General features: G+C 40.1%; 1 protein-coding gene across 7 annotated transcripts in view; it reads right to left on the bottom strand.

Annotated features, from left to right (window-relative positions):
- The window catches only part of ANKFY1 (ankyrin repeat and FYVE domain containing 1), an 89,621-nt gene that overhangs the window by 54,123 nt on the left and 11,751 nt on the right, over positions 1 to 23,747 (bottom strand). For all 7 annotated transcript variants that reach the window (XM_044744288.2, XM_044744291.2, XM_070482553.1 and 4 more), the window contains exons 2-3: positions 12,949 to 13,141; positions 9,047 to 9,165 (exon numbers count right to left, since the gene is read on the bottom strand). In XM_044744288.2, coding sequence (XP_044600223.1) covers positions 9,047 to 9,165; positions 12,949 to 13,141 — 312 coding nt within the window. The remainder of the gene's footprint in view (positions 1 to 9,046; positions 9,166 to 12,948; positions 13,142 to 23,747) is intronic.

Below are 23,747 nucleotides of genomic sequence, written 5' to 3'. Positions count from 1 at the left end.
TTGATTTGATTTTAAATGTTTTATAAGACATTTGAAAAGAATGGGAATAAACTTGGGGCTGGCCCAGTGGCATAGTGGTTAAGTTCACACACTCTGCTTCGGTGGCCCAGAGTTTGCTGGTTTGGATCCAGGGTGCAGACCTATGCACCGCTTATCAAGCCATGCTGTGGCAGGCATCCCACAGATAAAACAGAGGAAGATGGGCACAGATGTGAGCTCAGGGCCAAGCTTCCTCAGCAAAAAGAGGAGGATTGGCGGTAGATGTTAGCTCAGGGCTAATCGTCCTCAAAAAAAAAAAAAAAAAGAATGGGAATAAAATTTATCATCATATGAATTAACCATTAAATGATCCATCCTGAGGAAATTAATTTTGTTATGTAAATCCTGTATTTAATCCATCAAAAGCTGAGAAAAGTGTTTTGAATCTCCTACTATGACTCTGGTTTAATTAAATTGTCTTTAAGTTTCCAACTATTTTTTCTTCATCTACTTTACATAAAAGTTTTTGATTCATAAAATTAAAAGATCGTGATAGACTGCATCTTTCATCAGTAAAAACATGGTCTTTAGTCAGTTTAAGGATGCACCCTTAAATATAATTTCTTGGAAATTATAAAACCCTAAACCATCCTCTAAATAATCCCTGTGTCAAAAAGAAATAAAAGGATAGAGGTTCTAGTTTTGTTACGGCAGTGTGGCAACCCATCCTATTTTAACTGATTATAGCTAAAAACTCTAGACAGAGTACAAAAAAAGCAACTACCTGAGGATTCTGAAAAGTAAACAAAAGCAGCCGAATTGCAGGGAGCAGCAAAACTTTGAAGCAGCAGCTGCGCTGGATGAGTTTCCCAATTTTGCTTTTCTCTCTACGGCTTTGCCCTGAGGGTGGACCCCAGTCAAGGAGCAACACTGCTGCACTGACCACGGAGATGCCTAAAACTTCATCCTCTGGCCAGATGAACCAGGAAAAGGAGCCCCAGGGGGGCTGAAGAGGAAGGGGAGAATCCCAGGGTAAAGAGAGCCAGAGAAGGAGGCCTCCTAATTCTGTGTGTGAACCCACACAGGCCTCAGCTCACTTGTAAGCTACTCATGCATGGAATAGTCCCAACCCAGCCTTAAGAACTGAAGTGATATTTGGTCCACAACCCACAGAAAGTGAAATAATACCCCTAATACATATATAAGCCCCTACCCTTTAGAGTATATTTAAAATCTATGTACAGTCTATAGCCTATTTGTACTATATCATGTAAAAACTTGGCCAACCATATAGGTCCCTTTAAATCCTCCACCATTGACCTTCATGCTATAGTTGTCATTTACGTTACATGTGCATACATTAAAAATCTCACCAGTGTTTAAATTTTCCTCTTAACAGTCATATATACTTTAGCAAATTTAAGAGAATAAAAAGTCATTTATATTTACTCAGATATTTCCATTTCTGTTCTTCCTTCATTCTTCAAGATCCAGATTTCCTTCTGGTATCATTTCCCTTCAGCCTGAAGAACTTCCTTTAGCACTTCTTATAGACAGTACCTGCTAATGACAAATTTTCTTCCCTCCTCTGAGAACGTCTTTATTTTCCCTTTATTTCTAAAGGATATGGAAACCTGAGTTGACAGTTCCTTTTTTTTTTTTTCACTTTAAAGATGTTATTCCACTGTATTCTGGCCTCTGTAGTTTTTAATAAGAAATCTGTAGTCATTGGAATCTTTCCCCTGTATGTAATTGTTGCTTTCAAGATTTTTTCTTTTTTTTTAATTGTGATAAAATACATGTAACATAAAATTTACCATCTTAAACATTTTTAAGTGTTCTGTTCAGTCGTGTTAAGTATATTCACATTGTTGTGCAACCAATCTCCAGAACTTTTTCATTTTGCCAAACTGAAACTCTGTACCCATTAAACAACAACTTCTCATTTCTCTCTGTCCCTAGCCCCTGGCAACTACCATTCTACTATCTGTTTCTATGAATCTGACAACTTCAATTACCTCATATAAGTGGAATTATGCAGTATTTGTCTTTTTGTGACTGGCTTATTTAACATAACGTTCTCAAGATTCATCCATGTTGTGGTATGTGTCAGAATTTCCTTCCTTTTTGAGGCCAAATAATATCCATTGTATGTATATACCACATTGTGTTTATTCATTCATCCACTGATGGACATTTGGGTTGCTTCCATCTCCTGACATTGTGAATAAATGCTGGTGTGAACCTAAGGGTACAAATATTTCTTCAAGATCCTGCTTTGAACTCTTTTGGATCTATACCCAGAAATGGAATTGCTGGACCATATAGTAATTCAATTCTTAAATTTTTGAGGAACTGCCATACTGTTTTCCACAGCAGTTGCACATATTACATTTCCACCAACAGTGCACAAGGGTTCCAATTTCTCTACCTCCCCACCAACACTTTTTTTTTTCTCAAAAAACCAGGAATACTCAAATTGATAAACTACATCTACAAAAAACATTTATACATAATGATTAAAGATCTCATTGTTTCTCCCTGAGATCAGGAATAAGGCAAAAATGTGTGCTCTCAAACAACCTGTAATGAGATCATATACAGAACTTTTAAAATTCAAAATTGAGGTGACAACCCAATTTTCAAAAGGGCAAATATGTGAACAGACACTTCACAAAAGAAGATATACAAATGGTTGGTCATGTTCAACATTATTAGCCATCAGAGGAATGCAAAATAAAAGAACAATGCACTCCACATCTACATAATGGATAAAATTATAAACAAAAACCAACCTGACGTGGGGCCAGCCCCGTGGCCCAGTGCTTAAGTTCGGTGTGCTCTGCTTCAGCGGCCCAGGTTTGGTTCCCAAGCACGGACCTACACCACTCATCAGGGGCCATGCTGTGGCAGCAACCCACAAACAAAACAGAGGAAGAGAGGCACAGATGCTAGCTCAGGGACAATCTTCCTCAGCAAAAAAACCCCAAAACCAAAGCAACCACCTGACCATACCAAGTGTTGGTGAGGAGTGGAGCCACGGGAACTCCTCTACACACCGTGATGGGCATGCAAAATGAAATATCTATTTTGGAAAACAGTTTGGTAGTTTCTTAATATTAAACAGTCACTCCTATATATTTACCCAAGAGAAACAACAACATACACCTACACAAAGATATACACAATTGAGTACAGTAATTTTATTAGTAATAGCCAAAGACTGGAAAGAACACAAACATCTACCAATAGGTAAATGAAAACAAAATTGTGGTAAATTAATGCATGGAATACCACTCAGCAAAAATAAGGAACGAACAATTGAAACCACAACAACATGCCGATATTTTAGATGAATCTCAAAATCTTTATGCTGAGTGAACAAAGCCAAACAAGAGACTATATGTTCTATGATTCCATTCTTATAAAAGTCTAGAAAATGCAAACTTATCTACAATTAGTGAAGGCAGATCAGTGGTTGCCTGGGGACGTGGAGGGAAAAAGAGATGAGGAAAATTTATGGAGATGAAAATGTTTGTTATTCCATGTGGTGATAATGGTTTCCAAGTTATGTCTAAACTAAGCAAATTGTACACTTTTAATGTAGGCAGTTTATTTCACCTCCTTTATATTTCAATAAAGTTGGAAGAAAAAAACCCCAAAGTGAGAGGCAGCGTGCATTGTGGTAAATGGATTCTGCAGCCAAACCAACTAGGTTCAAACCCCAGCTTGGACACTTACTACTGTGTGACCTTGGGGGAGTTATTTAGTACTGCTGTGCATCACAGTTTCCTCATCTATAAAACGGAAATAAACAATAGCACTTACCTCAAAATGTTGTTCTAAAGACAAATGACTTCATACATATGAAGCACTCGGAACACTACTACCACATACTACTTGCTATAAAAAATTTGCTATTATTATTAAAACAAACTATTTTAAACCAACACACAGACAAACTTAGCATTACCAAAGACTGGGGAGAAAAACACAAAAGTAACATTAGGATTGAGTAAGGGGATACAACCACAGATAAAATAGATTTTTTGAAGCTCTAAGAGGTTCTTTGGGAGGGGGTCTCAGCTGTTGGTAGGAAGCCACAAGGTGTTCTGTCCTCATGACAAAGGAGCTAACTTCTCCCAAAATGAGCAATCCAAAAGACAGAGCAAGGAAGAAGTCACAACACCCTCTACGAACCTATCTCTGAAGTAACATATTGTCACTTCCACCATGATCTATTCATTAGAGCTCAGTCAGTTATACTCAAGAGGGGGGAATTAGGACCCACCTTGTTTTTTCTTTTTGCTGAGGAAGATTAGCCCTGAGCTAACATCTGTTGCCAATCTTCCTCTTTTTTTTTGGCATGAGGAAGATTAGCCCTGAGCTCATACCTGTGCCAATCTTTCTCCACTTTGCATGTTGGTCATGGCCATGGCATGGCTGATGAGTGGTGTAGGTCCACGCCCGGGATCTGAACCCAGGCTGCTGAAGCAGACGGTGGCAAATTTAACCACTACGCCACAGGGCAGGCCCCTAGGACCCACTTTTGAAGGAAGGATTATTAAATAATTTATGAACACATTTTAAAACTACGGCAGATATCATCAAAAGGAATATAGCATGATCTGATATTGAAACTGAACAACCGTGAGCTAGTAGTTCACATGGAATCCAGCAGACATCTAATATTGCTGTATTTCTCTTGAAAACTTAAAGATCCCCTGTGAGTTTGACGTAGCATCTTAGTGTGCCTCAGCACAAAGTTTGGGAACCTATGCTCTTTCCACTGCACAGCGCAAACCTCCCAGGTGGTGTTTTAGTGCACAGCTTTCCAAACCAAACTGAAAAGGGGGGAAGGAGGATGGTTTCTATTTTTTCAAATGGCTTGACAGGACCCAGGACACATTCCAGGAAAGCTGAATGACTCACCATAAACGCTTATGCCAGAACAGTAAGATCTTCGCTGGAGAAAGCATGCAAGAAATTCTAGCTTCAAAACAGCCATTCTAAGGCATTGGAACCTCTCCGAGTGTTAGCTGCTGTTACTAAAGTGCTACAGAGAGGCTATAAACAAGACATTTTGCCTGAAGCAAACTGCTTTCCTTCACAAAGAACCAAACATAGTGCTCTCCTCCTGGCCTCAAGATTTGTTATCTGGTGTTGAGCTAATGATTATATTCTTACTCTTCCCAGTTATCGATCAGCATCCTTACAAACTTATATTTTTATACTTAAAATAATCAGTAAAAAATAAAAAGCAAACTTATACCTTTTTTATCTTTATATTATATTTGAAATAATTTCAGACTTAGGGAAAAGTTGTAAAGTTCCCATATGCCCTTCACTGATATTCCCCTAATATTAACATCTTACATAACCATAGTACAATTATCAAAACCAGGTCATTAGGACCACTACAATACTATTAACCAATTATAGACCTTCACAAATTTTGCCAATTTTCCCAACAATGCCCTTTAAATGGGCCAGAATCCAATTGAGGACACCACATTGCACTTAGCTGTCATGTCTACTTAGTCTCCAATCCGTAACAGTTCCTAAGTCTTATCTTGTCTTTCACGACCTCAACATATGTGAGTAACACTGGCCAGTTATTCTGTGGCACGTTCCTCAATCCGGGTTTGTCCGATGCTTCCGCACAGTTAGACAGAGGCTATGTGTTTACGGTAAGGACTCTACAGAAGTGACTGTGCCTTTGTCAGCGCATCCTATCGGGCACAACACATTTTAGTTTTCTGAACAAGGTCTATATTAAGAAAACTTTCATATATCCAAATATGTTTTAAATGCTTTAGTATATAATTCCTATTGTATCTTCATCCATGTGTGCTAAATTCTTATAATAATTAACATCATTAAAGTTGTGTTTGTTTTGAATTTTAAGAAATACCAACTACACGAGAACTTCAAAAGGAAATGTGGAGCTCAGAAAGTCAGTCTCTCTAAGGACACAAGTTCCACACAAACAGGAATTTACTTTTGTTCACCGCTGTATCCCCAGCACCTCGAAAAATGCCTGCCACTCAACACTGTGATACAAATGGAATAATTCTGAAGAAACAAAACACTAATAAATTCATAAAAGGATTTTATTAAGTCCATTAGTGTGGAAAAAGTTCAACCATTTAAAGATTTTATTTTATTTTTTTCCTTTTTCTCCCTATAAGCCCCCTGGTACATAGTTGTATATTTTAGTTGTGGGTCCTTCTAGTTGTGACATATGGGAACGTGGCCTCAGCATGGCTTGATGAGCAGTGCCATGTCCTTGCCCAGGATCTGAACCGGCGAAACCTTGGGCCGCCACAGCAGAGCATGCGAACTTAACCCCTCGGCCACGGGGCCGGCCCCAAGTTCAACCATTTAACGTAGCTCTTACACTATTTATATACTTGTTTACCAGAGCCTCTTTCCAATCTCCCTCCAACTGCTGGCCAGCCATGCAGGTTAGTGCTCCCAGGTATCGCATAACACACAGGCCTCTGAGGCAGTTTCAGCCGCTGCAACCCAAGATTTAGGCAATCACACCTACACCCACCAGGCAATTCAGCAGGACGGCTGGGCAAAACATACAATTAAGTACGAACAGGTCCACAACTGCTACCACCTCCCTGGAAACCCCCCTCCCCAGGACACACTTCCAAGATAAATTTATAAAGAAAAGCAAACACGCCATAGGCTCTACTATCAGCTATCTTGGTAGGTGCCTCATCTACCAGAGCCACAAAAACGTTTGCTCTGCAGCAGACCACTCCTGAAAGCAAAGCTTACAGTAGGATAAACCATGCTTCTTATTTACAACAGGAGAAGAGGCCAGGGATATTTAAAGGCATTAACATTCCACTTTCCTAAAACTCTAGAAAATCTCCTGATTCACAGTGATGCAATCTTGTGAACAGTTACTGAGCTAAAGCTGCTCTTAAATGTTATGATGTACTAAAAAATCAAAAGCAAAATTCTAAAAATCAATGTTTAAATTAAGCTTTTTACACCTTAATGCGATATTCTGTGTTCTGAAGTAATTTTGTTTGCTCCAGGGAGCAGTCACATTGCATTTCTCCCACTCTTATTCCTTTTGGTTGCATTCAATATTTCACAATTACACATAAAACTAAGGTGAACGTCTACACTGTCTGAATTTCCTATAACACAATCCATCTGACAGAAGTCAGAGGATGAGGTAAAAAAAAGTAAGACTATTTCACAGCTCAGCTGCCTAACTGCTTTCTAAAACTGTCTTACCCAGTTATAACGCGACTGGCAAGGGTATATAAAATGTGCAAGGGTGCCAGTTTCATTAGCCTCACAACTACTGGGATTATCTATTTTTGAAATGTAGATATCAAAAGATGGTAACAAACTTTTTTCTAACAAAGTTGGACATTTTCCATATTTTACTATCTCTTTTAATCTTTGTAAACTGTTCATGTAATCAAGATCCTATCATGCATTTTGTGAAGAACACTTCATGATCTAATGGGTTGTAAAAGTTATCCAGAGTTCTGTCGTATATAGAGTCAAAGATAAACGGTTTCAGAAGATTACACTTTTGAAAAAGAAAAGCTCTGCTCAGAGATTTCAATCATGTAGACTGGTGCCCTTCCAGTAAAGAGGGTTTCCCAAGCAGACGTCTGAGCTACAGGCATGAATGCATATGTATGTGTGTATATTTATGTGTTTACAACTCTGAATTATGGACCTTAGGTTAAACCCCTAGAAATAATCACAAAGAGACAGAGTTCACTCACCCTGGGGAAGGATGAGACATCTGCTCCCCTAAATCCTTGCAATAAATGCCTACTTAACTTCGGCAACACTACTCAGGTGTTGGCCACCTCCGATACCACAGCAGCCCAAGTTAATCTCTTTGGGACCTTAGACATAAAGCAATTATATTGATGTACACATAGCCCTGGCCTGAGATGATTTGTTATTAGCCCATTTCCTCAAACAGAGTATGAGCTCTTCATGGCAAGGACCGTGTTATAATCATCTCAGTGTTCCTAGCACTGCACATGGAAAACAGCACCTTCTGAATTGGCAAGCCCTTTGAACAAAGACATAATTCAGCAGAATTTTCACAGCCGATCACTTCTGCAAGTTTTTTAATGCCTGGGTAGTCTCCTTACCATATGTTATAACTCTCACGACTATTTTTTTTTTTTTTTTGAGGAAGACCAGCCCTCAGCTAACTGCTGCCAATCCTCCTCTTTTTACTGAGGAAGACCGACCCTGAACTAACATCCGTGCCCATCTGCCTCCACTTTATATGTGGGACGCCTACCACAGCATGGCTTGCCAAGCGGTGCCATGTCCGCAGCCGGGATCCGAACTGGCAAACCCCAGGCCGCTGAAGCGGTACCTGCACACTTAACTGCTGAGCTACCGGGCCGGTCCCATCTCACGACTATTAAGAGCAGAATTAAACTTAAAATTTTCTTTTTTGTTTAACAGCAGTTAGGCAACTACTAAATGAAAATGCAATTTTGAAAATGTTTTTAAGTCTACTTACCACGTTTACCCAACTTCTACACAACATAATGTTGCATAAAACAAATAAAAACACTAAACAGCTCAATGCACGTATTCAAATTCTGAAGAATACTCTTATTCTTTGGAGTCACTGTGACTTCTGAATTCAGTTCTTGTAGGACAGGAGAAGTACTTTGGCAGCTACGATTAATACTTAAGCAACAAACAGCAGGACTTTCTTGGAGTGGAAGAAAAATTATTTTCTACACATGCCCCCATATTTATAACATACTATTATACAAAAAGAGTTTCAGGGCAGATTTTATATTTTATAAATTATAAGAATATTGTAGATATTCAAATATTTATGATTTATTAGCCAGGTATTAAACAGAAGTATTCACAAAGTACAACCTACTGATTTACTATTTAACTAGTTCATGGTCACCACCAACTGATAAGAAAAGTATTCCACTTTCATTAAACCACAAATATTTCAAAATGACACACCATAACCTTCTGCCACGAGTTCTTGTGCTGGCAGGTTTGAGTCCCCAGCCAGTCAGAAGCTCACCTGACAGGTCCAGCTCCTCGATGGAAGACAAATTGGCCAGACTCCAGCTGTCACTGCGGGCCGCCAGAACAAACTTGTGAGCATTGATGTGCCTGCCTCCAACCTTTATCTTCAGATCACTGATGAAAAAAAAATCCAGATATAAAAAGAAAAATGCCATCATAACTAGATATAGCTAGGATTCACAGCTAATACATATATGGGTATTGACTGATCAACATGCATTTGCAAAAGAAAAAGAAAAATCACAGCACTGAATTCTGATGGGGCACGTTTATAAGATGTTGCTCTAGACGTGTTTTCTATTTCTAACTTCTGGCTTTAGTTCACATGGGGTGTTCTGCTTTCAAAGACATCCCCTAATAAGATTCTTATGGTGGCGAACCTACAAGTTAAATAGGATGATTAATATCCATATAAAAAGTTGAAGAAGTTTTATGCAGAATAAATCAAGATAAACCACGGGGGAGAGAAAGACAGAAGCTTAAAGATTGTGATTACAGCTCTGAAAGTACAGCGCTCCTGTGCTGCACACCATATTAAGGCTCAAGCAAGTTTAAACAGAAAAATTATGAACAAATAAGCGTTGACAAAGCAGTCAAGAATATGAAACCCAATATCCGGACTCCTGTTCTCACCAGAAACATTCAGACTTACTATTGGCCACTTTTTACTCAACCATTTATTAAGAAATGGAAGAAATCTTCTTTTCAAACATTTCCATATTTATGACATATTTTATGAAAGGAGCTTTCCAAATAGTTATTTACCTTTAACTCTGAAACATCAAATGCTAAGGGAAGAAAGCACATGGGCAGTTAACAAAAACCTAAGGATGACCCTCTGGACTGACACAAGCATGTATGTGCCATATGGCTATGGTGGCAGCGATCCAAAGTCATTAATTAGCATCATCCTGCTTGTATTTTTGTTTTCTTATTTGCATACTTCCCTTTAAAACAATTTAAGTTGGAAAGCCTTTAGAAACTAAACACACAAAAACTATTACACGAAAAAAAAATAACTGTTACATGAATTAACTCATCCACTTAAAAGGAGACCCAAACAGAATACTGTTTCTATATAATGCTTGATGCAGTCACATTTTACCCCACAAAAGCATTGTCCGGAACACACTTTATAATACGTAAGCATATCAACAATTCTAGTTCTATTAAAGACCAAGTTGCAACTAATTATGTTAAATCAGAAGAATAATAAGGTACTTATTATTTCAAATTATTACAAACTACTGTTAACAAAGTAGAACATTATTAATCAATTAATAAAGAAGAAATAAAATTGATATTCTTTTTAAAACAACATAAAACTCTGTCTCAAATTATATTGTATGATAAAAAAATTTAACGAAAACAGGAAGCTGGCTATTTACAAAGCACAAATAATTTCTAAACTCTAAATTTATTTATAAAGTATTCTAATAACTTAAATGAATATTCAGTGTTTACTGTCTCAGCCACAAGTCTGACTTTTAGCCACAAAATTATAAAAATGAAGTTTTATATAAAATTCCTACTATTCATAGATGTCAGGTGAAAATTTTTTTTCTTTTGTAGTCTATCATACCAAAGGGTAAAAAGATAAGGACTTCATGAATAATTTCTAATAATAATAATTTTTAAAAACACAACTCGGGGCCAGCCCCATGGAGCTTAGTGGTTAAATCCGGTGTGTCTGCTTCAGCAGCTCGGGTTCACAGGTTCAGATCCCAGGCGCAGACCTACACCACTCATCAAGCCATGTTGTGGTGGCGACCCATATACAAAATAGAGGAAGACAGGCACAGATGTTAGCTTAGGTTAATCTTCCTTAACTAAAAAAAAGAGGAAGATTGGCAACAGACGTTAGCTCAGAGTGAAGCTTCCTCACCAAAAAAAAAATTTCAAAAATGGACAAATCAATTCTACGAAGACTCTGTGTAAAAACAATTAGGAGGCTAGTAATTTTTTTAAAACTTCATTTGAGTCAATTAAAGAGTATTTACTTTTTATTTTTGGTGAGGAAGATTGACCCTGAGCTAACATCTGTTGCCAATCTCCCTCTTTTTGCTTGAGGAAGATTGTCCCTGAGCTAACATCTGTGCCAATCTTCCTCACCACAGAATGGCTTAATGAGTGGTGTATAGGTCTATGCCCAGGATCCGAACCTGTGAACCCCAGGCTGCCAAAGCAGAGCGCGAGTACTTAACCACTACACCACTGGGCCAGCCCCAACATTTCCTTTTAAAATATGAATACTAGGATGTTGTTACTGGAGAGGAGGCATAAATAAAGAGCTTCTTACTAGAGTTTCTCAATCAAACATTTTAAGAGGAAAAAATATAAGCTTGGTTGCTAAAAGAATGAATGCAGTAACTAACTACATATAACAATCATTTTTAACTATCGTATGGGACAACACCTTCTCTTGAACTTAAGTAAAAATAAATGTATCAATGTCTTCAACATTTCTCAGTTTAAACATTTTAACACCGACTCTTTAGTTACTCCAGTTACTGAGATACTCATAAAAATACTATTTAAAAAAAATTTTTTTTTAAATTTTATTTTTCCTTTTTCTCCCAAATCCCCCCAGTACATAGTTGTGCATTTTTAGTTGTGAGTCCTTCTAGTTGCAGCATGTGGGACGCCACCTCAGCATGGCCTGATGAGTGGTGCCATATCTGCACCCAGGATTTGAACTGGCGAAACCCTGGGCCGCCGCAGCAGAGCACGTGAACTTAACCATTTGGCCATGGGGCCGGCCCCCAGTCTGATCTATTTTAAACGTCGTAATTTATTTTGAAATTTTACTAAGTCTTATCTAGTCCAATTATCCATCTCTGTAGTAGCCAAATCCTTCCTCTGATGCACATTCACACCCATGTTTCTTTTCTATATCCACTGCCATCATCCAATTCAGTCCTTCATCATTCTGGTCTGGACTATTTGCAACATCACAGCTGCTCCCCTGCTCTCTTGTCTGTATAATTTTGCCCATATAATGTTAGCAGGTTAATCTTCCTAAAACACCACTTCAATTATGACAGTCCTACAACTCAAAAACACTCTGTTCCACACTTCCTAGAGGGTCACATCCCAGTTCTTCACCCTGGCATCCCAGTGCAATCCACCCTATCTTTCCCACCTCTCCCAGTGCTCCCCTACATGAACTTGTACCCTAAAATAGGCCCCTCACTGTCCTCTAAATCCTCTGCACATTCCCACGTTTCAGCCTATTCTCGGTCACTCCCTATTCGCAATAGCATTGTCTTTATCTATTAAACCCTACCCAGCTTTTAACATTTTACCTCAAAACTCACTTAATAACAACAGCTAACAACTGGGTACTTATACTTACTATGTGCCAACCTCTGTTCCAAGTACTCAAGACACGTTTTCATTTAATCCTCACAACAACCTTGAGGTAAGTAGTAGTACTATTATCCCCATTTTACAGATGAGGAACCTGAGGCACGTCACATAATTGCAGGTCCCTCAGCCAGTAAGTGGCCAGCTGAGCTTCTAACACAGGCTGTGTGGCTCCAGAGTCCACCCTCAGCCATCATATGATACTGTCCACTAGTTCCAAGACTCCTTCCTTGACTATCCCAAGAGAAAGTGGCCTCTCCCTCCGAAGCCCTGGCCATGTAAGCTAATTCCCATCTGCATTAGTGATCCTATAACCATGACTCCTACATTCTGTGCTAAAGATAAGCAGGGAACAAGTGACAAAAATCTTCCCTCCTGGAGCTTATATTCTAGAGACTAAAGGTTTGCTAATATCCTGATTAGAAAGAAGGAAGCTTGGGAAGAAAGTCAGTAAGAGAGGAGAAGGTGCAATGTGGCCTGGGAATACGGAAAAGGGCTTGCTTCCCCAAACTGGCCCTGTGTGGAGCTCACCTGTACTGCTCCTGCTCATAGAGGTCGGCCACGATCATCAGCAGGCGGCTGATGAAGGACTCACTGCTGCTTTCCTTGTTTGTTTGCGCGGCCAAAAGAGAGCATCTCTTCTCTGTCTCTGCCAGTTTCTTCTGCAGCTTGACATACTCTTGTCGGAGAAGCATCAAGTGCTTCTCCAACTTGGCCACCTCCTCTGCAAGGGAAAAAAAGACTCAAATTTACCATGGCAGGTGTAAAGCAGATGGCATTCACGAATCTCTCCTCCTCGCAAAATGGCTATGAAAATGACCAGCCACATGACATTTCCACTATTTCTTAGTGATAGTCCCATGGGACTAAAAATGGCTTTGTTTCAGGATGCCACTGGGTCACTGGGTCAAAAAGACCATCATAGTCCAGGGATTTCTCTTCTGAGTTTCCCTGAAGATCAATATTCAATAAATAACAATGAGCAGATACACATAAGATGCTAGTTTTTTCAAAAGTAATAACTTTTACATGTCACATGCTATTCTAAAAGCTTTCTGTGAATTCTCTCATGCAAGTTTCATGACAACCCTATGAAGTAGGCACTAGCCACACTTTACAGAGGACGACACTGGGGCACAGAGAATTTGCCCAAGGTCGCAATGCTGGTGAGAGGTGGCATTGGCATATGAGCCCAGGCATTCTCATTCCGGGGCCTGTGATCTATTAACCACTACCTCACACTACCTGACACCTGCTCTCCTTCAGGAAAGGGTCAGACGGAAGCAAGTCATGTCCCACAGGTGTGCTGGGGCAGATTAAAATGGTTGACAACCACGGTATTTGATTGATTAAATTCAACAAACACTTAGCCAGTGTCTACTAGGTGCCAGACACTACACAATGGTAAGCACAATCAGACATATCTTTCCTCAGAGCTTTTAGTTACTAGGGAAAGCAAACTTTTTTAATAACAGTTCCAACAGTCAAATGCAAAGCTACAACTCTAAGGAGTACTAGAAGGAAATAACAGAGCTATGAGAAGCCAGAATAAATTTAATTTAGGACGTCAAGGAAGGCTTCCCTGAGGAAGTAAATAGTCAAGAAACTTCTCTCCTCCTTTACCTGGGCTCTAGAAGCTTGGTGAGGATTCAGGCAACCATGCAAATTAGTACCTCTGTAAGTCAAGGTCTCTAATTACAGAACCACAGTGCCTCTATAGTCATCCTGTGGGCCTGGGTCCCTTCACCCTTCCACTCCCCAGTATAGATGGTCCAAATCCAGACACTGTCCTCAAGCCCATCTCCCACCCAATCTGCCTCATTCTCAGCCAATGTTTGGAGAAAACTGAGCTACTGCCAACAATTCCCACTGTACCAGCAAACACTCCTACCGACCTCATGCTTTCTCAGAGAAAGTAGCCCCTCCTGTCCAAGTTTAATCCCTCCAACCATGCTCCAAACAAACCACTCTCCTCAGGTGTCTCGCTTTATCACTAACCATCCCTTCTCCAGCAACTTCAATCTCTTTCAACTAGGTCCTTTTGGTCAGCACATAAGCCTGTTCAAGTCTCTATTAAAACAAAATCTCCTGCCACACCACATCTGACAACCTCTGCCCTTCCATCTTTAGCTACCACACACCAGTTCCTCACCCACTGTTCCCCTGTCATTCTCTCCTTCTGTCCCCAGCACTGCCTTGAAACTCTTCTCACCAATGACCTTCTAACTGTCAAATGCAACAGACACTTGCCAGAGGTTCTCCTCATGGATACAGGTGTCCATCCCTCTTTTCTTCTCTTCTTTCAGCAACCACAATGCCACCCTCTCAGATTCTGGTTCTCTGTCTCTTTCACATACCTCTCTGCATCCCTCCCAAGCCTTGACCACTGACAATTCCCACAGTGCTATCCTTCACCCTCTTCTCAACTGTATGACCTCCCAAGGCAGCTCCACTAGGTCTTTGGTCTGTGTTTGATACCACAATCTAGGTGCAAATGATCCATAGATCCATCTCTTTAGTCCAGGTCTCTCTTTCTAGCTTCATCTATGCATCTGCTCAACAGACATTGCTCCCCAGTGGCCCACAGGCACCTCAAATTCACTATGCCCAAAACCAAACTTCAAGCAAATCTGCTCTTCCCTTGTATGGTCACTATACTAATAAAATGACACTACCATCTATCCATTTACCCGAAAAGGACATGTAGGGATAATCTCAGATGTCTCCCACCCACTCACATGGCCCCAACCCTACCCCAGCTCAAAAACTCACTTTCCCACTTAAACATCTCTGGGAATCCTTCCTATCTTCTGTAACCCCCTCTCCACTATGACTTTACTTCAGACCCTCACTCGTCATATCTGATCTCCAGTGATGCACATCTGCGTCTGAGAGCCCATCACAGGGCCTGACACGCAGACACTCACTAAACATTTGATCAATTCAATTCAACAAGATCGAGTTTTATCCAAGAGGATTTCTTTCCTCTCCTCAACTTCACGCCTCCTCCACCCACTGCCCAGTAGCTAATTCTTTATAAACATGGAGACAATCAAAACTGGTTCAAAAACACAGGAACGGTTAAATAAACTAAGTGATACATGAGTTTGAAGTTATTATGCAACTATTAATGTTTGCAAAGAAATATGTAACACTAAATATGCATATTCAAGGAATAAACTTTAACAGAAAAAAGCAGGCTATGAAACTAAATATACTTTACAATTTCAATTTTATTATAAATATTCAAATTTATTATAAATATATGAGTAAAAAGACAGAGTAAATACCACAAAATATCAGCAGGTCTCACTGAGAGGGGGGATTATGGAAATTTTTCATCATTGTACTTTTCTGCACATTTCTGGTATTCTATAACAAATCTGTTCTGCTTTCATAATTAGAAAAAGTATTTTAGGAGAAATTTGTTTAAATACTAATAGATTATCTTCTTCATACATGTAGTAGGAAACTTTTTTCTCCTCTTCTAGAGGATTCACGTTAAATAACTACCTGGAGTCAAAAAAACTGGATGTGTCTCAGGTGTAAACCAGTATTCCCAGGAAAACAGAGTAGGAGGCACTTGCAAGACGGAAATCTGCTCACCGCTGCTAAACTGACACTGTGTCCATGAGTTACATATCAGATGAGAATTCCCATAACACTTTTTTCAAAATATTCCAATTATTTGGCCTACTAATATTTAAACCAAATATTGCTTTTAAAAACACTGGCTACAGGAAAAGAGAATTTACAACAATCCTATTATAATTTTTTTTAAGTCTCAGCAAGTAGCATTTACAATTACACAAAACCCCTTAGGTAGGACCCAGCTCTATGCTTTTATTCTGGTGTGAAAATGTACAGAGGTCACTGGTTTTAAAGAGCTCTTCACAGTGACTCAGACTAAAAATCAAAGAAATTGCGATTATTCACCTTAAAGAGGAAGCATTTAACACAAAACAATAAGTTCATATGAAGGTACAAAATTGATACTCTTTTTCTCCTGTAAAGAAAGAAATGGAAGTGATTGGCTTCTTTAAAGAAAAATGGCGCTGAATTTCTAGGTATAGTAACAAAATGTAAAAGGACATACAATTAAGAGTAACATCAAATTTTGTTCAAAAACTGCTATCACCTGTAGCAGAATGAATCTGCAGTGTCAGAGATGACAACAACGGTTATCTCTGGAGGAACGGCAGGGAGTGGTAACTGGGAGGGAACATGAGGGAGCCCTCTGGGGTGCTGCTAACATCCTTTTTTGTTGTTTAACTTAGGAGTGGTTACAGGCATGCTTCATTTTGATAATTCACTGAGCTCTACACTTAGGGTTTTCTCTTTTCTGCACAGATCTTATGCTTCAATTAAAAAGTTTTAAAAAAAACAATATATATCTGTAGTGGGTTCTTCAGTCAAACTGATGGAGATCTAAACCCTTTTAGTAACTAGCCTTGGGACGATGGGCAAGTTTGTCTCTCTGAGCTTCAGATTCCTTATTTGTAAAGTAAGGGGGAAAATCTACTTCTCAGTGCTGCTGTGAGAATTAAATGACAGAAAGCGTCACTGTATATGCACTCAAAATTGTATTTCCTCCACCCTCCTTGCATTCCACAATCACATAATAACTAGATAAACAGTTTAAACTATTATAACAATTTACACAACATTTTTTATGGAGTCATGGAAAGGAGAATGGGATTCAAATGTTTTACTGACCTGGGAACTAAGATTGATCAATTAAAGTCACGGTAAATTAACAGAACATTATCAGAAGTATGAGGCGAAGAACAAAAGTAAAACCAGAATGGAGACACTGGTAAACGCTGAACTAGCTACTTTAAAACATTGTGTCACCTCATACAGCTAGTCTGCACTGACAATTCCCAAACCAAAATGCGAAGCCTAACATGCTTTAAAAACCCTATTATTCATTTGGAAGAGGTGAAAGTTAGGTGGTCCTTTAAAAAACTCTCAGGGGCTGGCCCTGTGGCCAAGTGGTTAAGTTTGGCACACTCCACTTCAACAGCCTGGGGTCGGTTCCTGGGCGCAGACCTATGCCACTCGTTGGCGGCCATGCTGTGGTGGCAATCCAAATACAAAATAGAGGAAGACTGGCACAGATGTCAGCTCAGGGTGAATCTTCCTCAGGCAAAAACAAAAACAAACTCTCAAAGAAGCAACTCCTAATCTACTACAGCAAAAAGTCAGTCAACATCTACAGTTGATCAATCTAGAAACGGTATTATAAGCATTATCACTTAGAGGTAAACAGAGAAGAGTGGAAAGTAGTCTGAGGAGCAGGACTGAGAGGCGGCAAATTTATCCTTTGTTATAAGTCTTACAATATTACTTGAATTTTAATCTATGTGCACTAATAAAGCAAATATATTGTCTAAATACAAGTTTTAAAGATTATGAAAAATAATTACAATTATGAGGAAAAATAAATACTTTTCTAATACCCACATGTAAGGACTTTTATATATCACAAGATGTTAGGAGGGAAGGAGCCCAAAGACTATCTCCTTTAGTTCAAGCCTCAGACGATGAATCTGAAGGCAGACGGGGGACAAGCCGACGACCAAGCAGCCTACCCACCTCTTGCCTCTCAGCCCCCGCTCGACGACATTACTCCCAGGCTGACTGCGGAAGAATCACTTAGGCAGTTTGAACTAGAGAGCATGCATCCAGATTCAGCAGATCTGGGGTGAGGTTGGTAAAAGTATATTTTTAAAACAGCAAATTTAAAGATTTGCCCTGGAGAAAAGTTCAGCCCCCAGCGCACACCTCCCCCAGTCACACACAGTTAGACTGCGCTGGGAAGGCCACTGTTCGGATAGAAGACCAACTGAACTGCAATTCTTTTTGTGCATTCGTTGACTTGTTCAAAGATTTTCATCCCTTAAGAAGACAACTGCAGGGGCCAGCCCGGTGGCACAGCAGTTAAGTGCACACGTTCTGCTTCAGTGGCCCCGGGTTTGCCGGTTCGGATCCCAGGTGCAGACATGGCACCGCTTGGCCAAGCCATGCTGTGGTAGGCGTCCCACATAGAAAGTAGAGGAAGATGGGCATAGATGTGAGCTCAGGGCCAGTCTTCCTCAGCAAAAAGAGGAGGATTGGCAGCAGATGTTAACTCAGGGCTAATCTTCCTCAAAAAAACAAAAAAAGAAGACAACCGTATAACCTAGTCATTGACTAAAAGTTTATTAAGCACCTACGCAGTGCCAGTGTCAAAGTAAAGAACAGCATCTTGGCACATGTTTTTTACAAAGTTACAGGGCCATGGAGAAGATAGGCAAATAAACAAGACAATTCACTAAAACCTGACAGCACTCTGACAAGGGACACAAACAGAGCATGAAGCAAGATCACCTGGCTTAAGCCAGTGCAAGGAAAGACGTGCTGGAAAAGTGGTGTTTTACTTCAAAAGATGTAAATAAAGCCTGTAAGTGTTTGTAGCATATTGGGCCCAGAACAGGCAAGGAAAAGGCTTCAGTCTTTTACTTTCTTGGTCAGATTCTCCTTTTAAACTAGTATCAGTGAACAGGTTTGTGCAACAGACATAACACTTGGCTCTATGAGAAATACAACCAATTAGAAGACAAGGCCTAGCTTAGTCCTTCGAGAGCTCACTGGCAAAGATGCCGGCCACTCCACTGCCTCTGCCCGAGTCGACTGAAAGGACGGCCGGAGGCTGCCTCGCCCTGCTAGTTCACCCTGGTGGTTACGGGTACATCCCACTTGCCCAAGAGACAGCTGCCAGGTTTTCCAAGGCCTATGGCTATGGGTTGCAGATTTTTCTTCCGCAAAGCAAACTGAAACCTTTAACCTAGGTTTCAATTACACTGTTTTCCAGCCAACCTAAGAATTTTGCTCCTCAAGAGCTCCCTCCCATCAAGACCATAGCATCAGCAAATAACTGCATTTTCATTTCACTTAAACTATCAATCTGCAAGTATTTACGAAGCACCCACTATGCACTAAGAACTATAATAGATTAGGAGCTGCCTCTTTGGGTTTCTTAAAAGGGCCGTCTAACTTGCACCTTTTCTAAACAAATAATGTAGCACCAAACAGTATCGAACGTAGAAGCAAAGCAGAATCTACGAGGAATGCACAAACAGAAGGGGCCACAATAAAACTAACAGTCATAAAGAATCTGGACACTGATTTATGTGGGGGAATTACGAGGACACTTGCCTTCAAGAGCAGAAAGTTGTGGACTCCTTTATCTACCCCATAAAATGAGATCCTAAAAGTTCGGTTTCAATCATCTTCTCAAGGAATCCCCGTAAATTTCTTTGGACATCAGTTATACACATATAATTCCAAAATCTACAGCAATAGCTCTAGTCTCTCCTCAGAATTCCTGACTCAAATTTTTAGCTGCAGCCTGAACATTGACACAAGACATATACTACAAAGGTTATGACTGGGGAAGAAGCCATTAGGAGAAGAGGCAATTAGGATGATTTAGGGTTCTTGTTCTGGCAATCACAGATGCTCCCCTGCCCAGTATCTTTTGTAGGGGGAAACCTGCATCACAAGTGTGCCTACCAGGGGTCCTGCAATTGCCACAGCACTTCACGGTGTAATGGAGACAGCACCCACCCGGGATGTTATTCTATGGGGAATACTGCCTGCTTGAAACAGCAATGCAAGTGTGTCCTGAAGCCTACCAAGCTGTAGAGTTCCTACAGGAAAAAGTATGAAATGGCCATTTTGAGCAATAATGGAGGGCCAATCTACAGCACAGTGCAGTGGTGAAGTGGGCAGGCTCTGGAGCTGGACTGACTGGGATCGAATCCCGGCCCACATTTTCTAGCTGTGACACGTTAGGCAAGTGCCTCAGTCGCCTCATCTGGAAGGATGCTGTAAACATTAAATGTGTAATACAGACAATGGCCTTAGGAGAGTACCTGCCCTGCAGTAAGCAGTCGATAAATGTTAGCTATTATGACAATTCTTAGAAAGGCCACACAGCATAGTCCTTAACAGCGTGCACTCTGGAGCCTCACTTGACTGGACTGGAATCCCAGCTCGCCCACTCACTAGCTGCGTGACCTTGGGCAAGTTACCTACTCCTCTGTGCTTTGCTTTCCTCACGTGGAAAGTGGCAATAATAACAGCATCTCAGAGTGTTATGGAGGAGTAATTGAGTCAAGATAGGTTAAATCATCTAGAACAGTGTCTGGTTTAAAGGTTTACTACTGCTAGTACTTTTTACCAAGTGGCTAGTTTTCACCTGTGGTTCTTCTTTCTTTTCCTCCAACTTTACTTTTGAAAAATAAACCTAGAAATATAACAGATAAAACCTATAGTTTCACCAAAAGAGCTATGCAAAGTATCAGTGAAGAATGTCAGCAGCTTGCATTCTAATTTTCATGTTTCTTCCCAAATAACACCCATGTGCTCTTCACCACTGTGGTCTCAGGTCAGACATTCTGATGAGCCTTCTCACAGTTCATTAGTCTTGACTTAACTAAGGATGCTTGAGACAAGAAGAAATCTGCATTCACTATGAATAGCCTAAAACAGAGAGACCAATAGCTACTGAAAAAAAAGAAACAACCAGAAAACTTCTTCAGCAAGTCATGGGACTCAGAAAAGGAATCAACTCTGATCCTTGTAAGACTCTTCCATCTGGGCCAGGAGTTGGCCGACTTCTTCTGTGAAGGGCCAGATGGTAAGTGTTTCAGGCTTTATGGGCCACAGAGTCTCTACGGCAACTATTCACCTCTGCTCTGACGATAAATAAATGAGAGGGGCTGTTCCCCTCAAAAATCTACTTATGGGCACTGAAAATTGTACGAAATATAATTTTCACATAATCTTCCTTATATTTTTTTTAAATGGTTGAAGAAAAAAATATATATATATAATTCTTAGCTCAAGGGCTGTACAAGAACAAATCTCTGGTCAGATTTACCAACAGACCATAGTTTATCAAACCCCTGTTCTAGGTGATTTTTTTTTTCAGTGAGGAAGAGTGGCCCTGAGCTAACATCTGTGCCAGTCTTCCTCTGTTTTGTATGTGGGATGTCACCACAGCACAGTTTGACCAGTGGTACGTAGGTCCGTACCTGGGATCCAAACCTGCAAACCCCAGGCCGCGGAAGCAGAGTGTTACATCACCCGCCAGCCCCTGAACCAGGTGATTTTTAAAGACTCAGTATACTGAAATGATGGCAAGAGCCAAGTGAAAAGGGAAGAAAGCAGTTAATTCATCCCAAATGCCTCGAACTCCATATCCTCTCCTTTCCCCTTACCAAATTCGGTGCCACTAAGCCCTCACATCTTGAAGACATCCTTCTCTCCAAGCTCACCAGCTGACCCTTGTAAACATGCTCACTGCATCCCCCTCCCAAACAAATATTTCCATATTGTTACACTCTTGATGCCTAGTCTATCACGCTCTTTTCCTTCTCCACCAATTTCTGAAGAGCGTCTCTGCTCACTGCTTCCTTCCTTACCTCCCGAATCTTTTGAAATTTGGCTTCTACGCACACCACTCTACTAGAGCGACCTCAGCCACAATGATCCAATCACCCAATTGAAGTGGGTGATCATCTTTCCTTACCCTTCAAGGTCCTCAACCTCTGTGCAGTGTCCACTTCTCAATTAGCCCATTCTTCTTGAAATTCTTTTGTCTTCAGCTTCCTAACTCTGTACTCTAGGGTTTCTCCTCCCTTTCTTACAGATAACTTTAAGGTCTACTCTGACTACCCACTCTCTAAAAGGAAAGCATCGCACAAGCTTCAGACCTAGAAGTAAACTTTTCCTAGACTTTCTTTCTGGGCAGTCTCATGCACACCCATACTTTACCGTCACCTCTATGCGAATGGCTCCAAATCTCTCTCCACAGCTCCTGCTGGCAGGATAACCCACTGCTACTACAAACTCAACACGTCCAAAGTCAAACTCCACTTCCTACTTCCATTTCAACTGTTGTCCTGATTTGAAAGCTCTGGGTTATCTATGTATATAGGCTGTGATAATCCACTTATAACAGCATAGCGAAGACATAAAATACTTAGAGATAAATTTAAGAACAATGCGCAAGACCTGCACACTGAAAACTCTGAAACATTGCTGACAGAAATTAAAGACAACCTAAACAGATGGAGAGTTATACCACGCTCATGGACTGGAAGGCTCAATATTGTCGTCAGTTCTCTCCAAATTGATCTACAATTCCAAACCATTAGAACAAAATTTTCAGTTTTTTTTGTAAACTTAACAAGATGATTCTAAAATGTATATGGAAATGCAAAGTACCTAGAAGCCAAAACAATTTTGGGGAAAAATATAAGAAAGGTGTAGCACTTACATGACTTGATTTTAAGACTTGTTACAAAGCTATAGTAAATGAGAAAATATCACATTGTGATCAAGACAGACATTCAGAGCAATGGCACATAATGGAATCCAGAAATAGACCTACACATATATAGCCAAATGGTTTGACAACAGTGCCAAGGCACTTCAATGAGGAAAGGATGGGGGACTGGACAAATGAGTATCCACACGGAAGGAAGTGAACCCCAACTCTTACACCACACTATATACAAATGTTAATTCAAAATGTATTGCAGACCAAAATGTAAGAGTTAACACTATAAAACTTCTAGACTAAAACAGAAAAAAATATTAGTGGTCTCAGATGAGGCAAAGATTTCTTAAACTGGGCAAAAAAAAAAAATTATAAAAGAAAAAAATAGAGATGGGGCCAGCCCCACGGCATAGTGGTTAAGTTCAGCATGATCTGCTTTGGCAGCTCAGGTTCACAGGTTTGGATCCTGGGCACAAACCCACACCACTCACCATGCTGTGGCGGCGACCCACATATAAAGCGGAGGAAGATTGGCATGGATGTTAGCTTAGGGCTAGTCTTCCTCAGCAAAAAAAAAAAAAGGCTAAATTGGACATTATCAAATTTTAAAAATTGTTCTTCAAAACACACAGAAAATGAATAGGCAAGCCACAAACAAGGAGAAAATATTTGCAAAACATATCCCCAACAAAGGACTTGTATCCAGGCTATATTAAGAACTCTTACAACTCAATAATAATCAGACAACCCAATAAAAAAAGGACCAAAAATTCGAACAGTTCACCAAACAAGATAAATGCATGGCAAATAAGCACAAAAAAAGGTGCACATCATTAATTATTAAGTAAATGCAAATTAGAACCACAATGAGATACTACTACACTCACTAGAATAGCTAAAATTAAAATGTTGGCAAAGGTGTAGAGAACTGGAACCCTCATACATTGCTAGTGGGAATGCAAAATGGCACAGCCACTGTGGAAAACAGTTCAATAGT

This window comes from Equus asinus, chromosome 13, assembly GCF_041296235.1.
Source record: "Equus asinus isolate D_3611 breed Donkey chromosome 13, EquAss-T2T_v2, whole genome shotgun sequence".
Classification (NCBI taxonomy): Eukaryota; Metazoa; Chordata; class Mammalia; order Perissodactyla; family Equidae; genus Equus; species Equus asinus.
The sequence above is the reverse complement of the archived record's forward strand: the minus strand, read 5'-3'. Positions and strand labels throughout refer to the sequence as shown.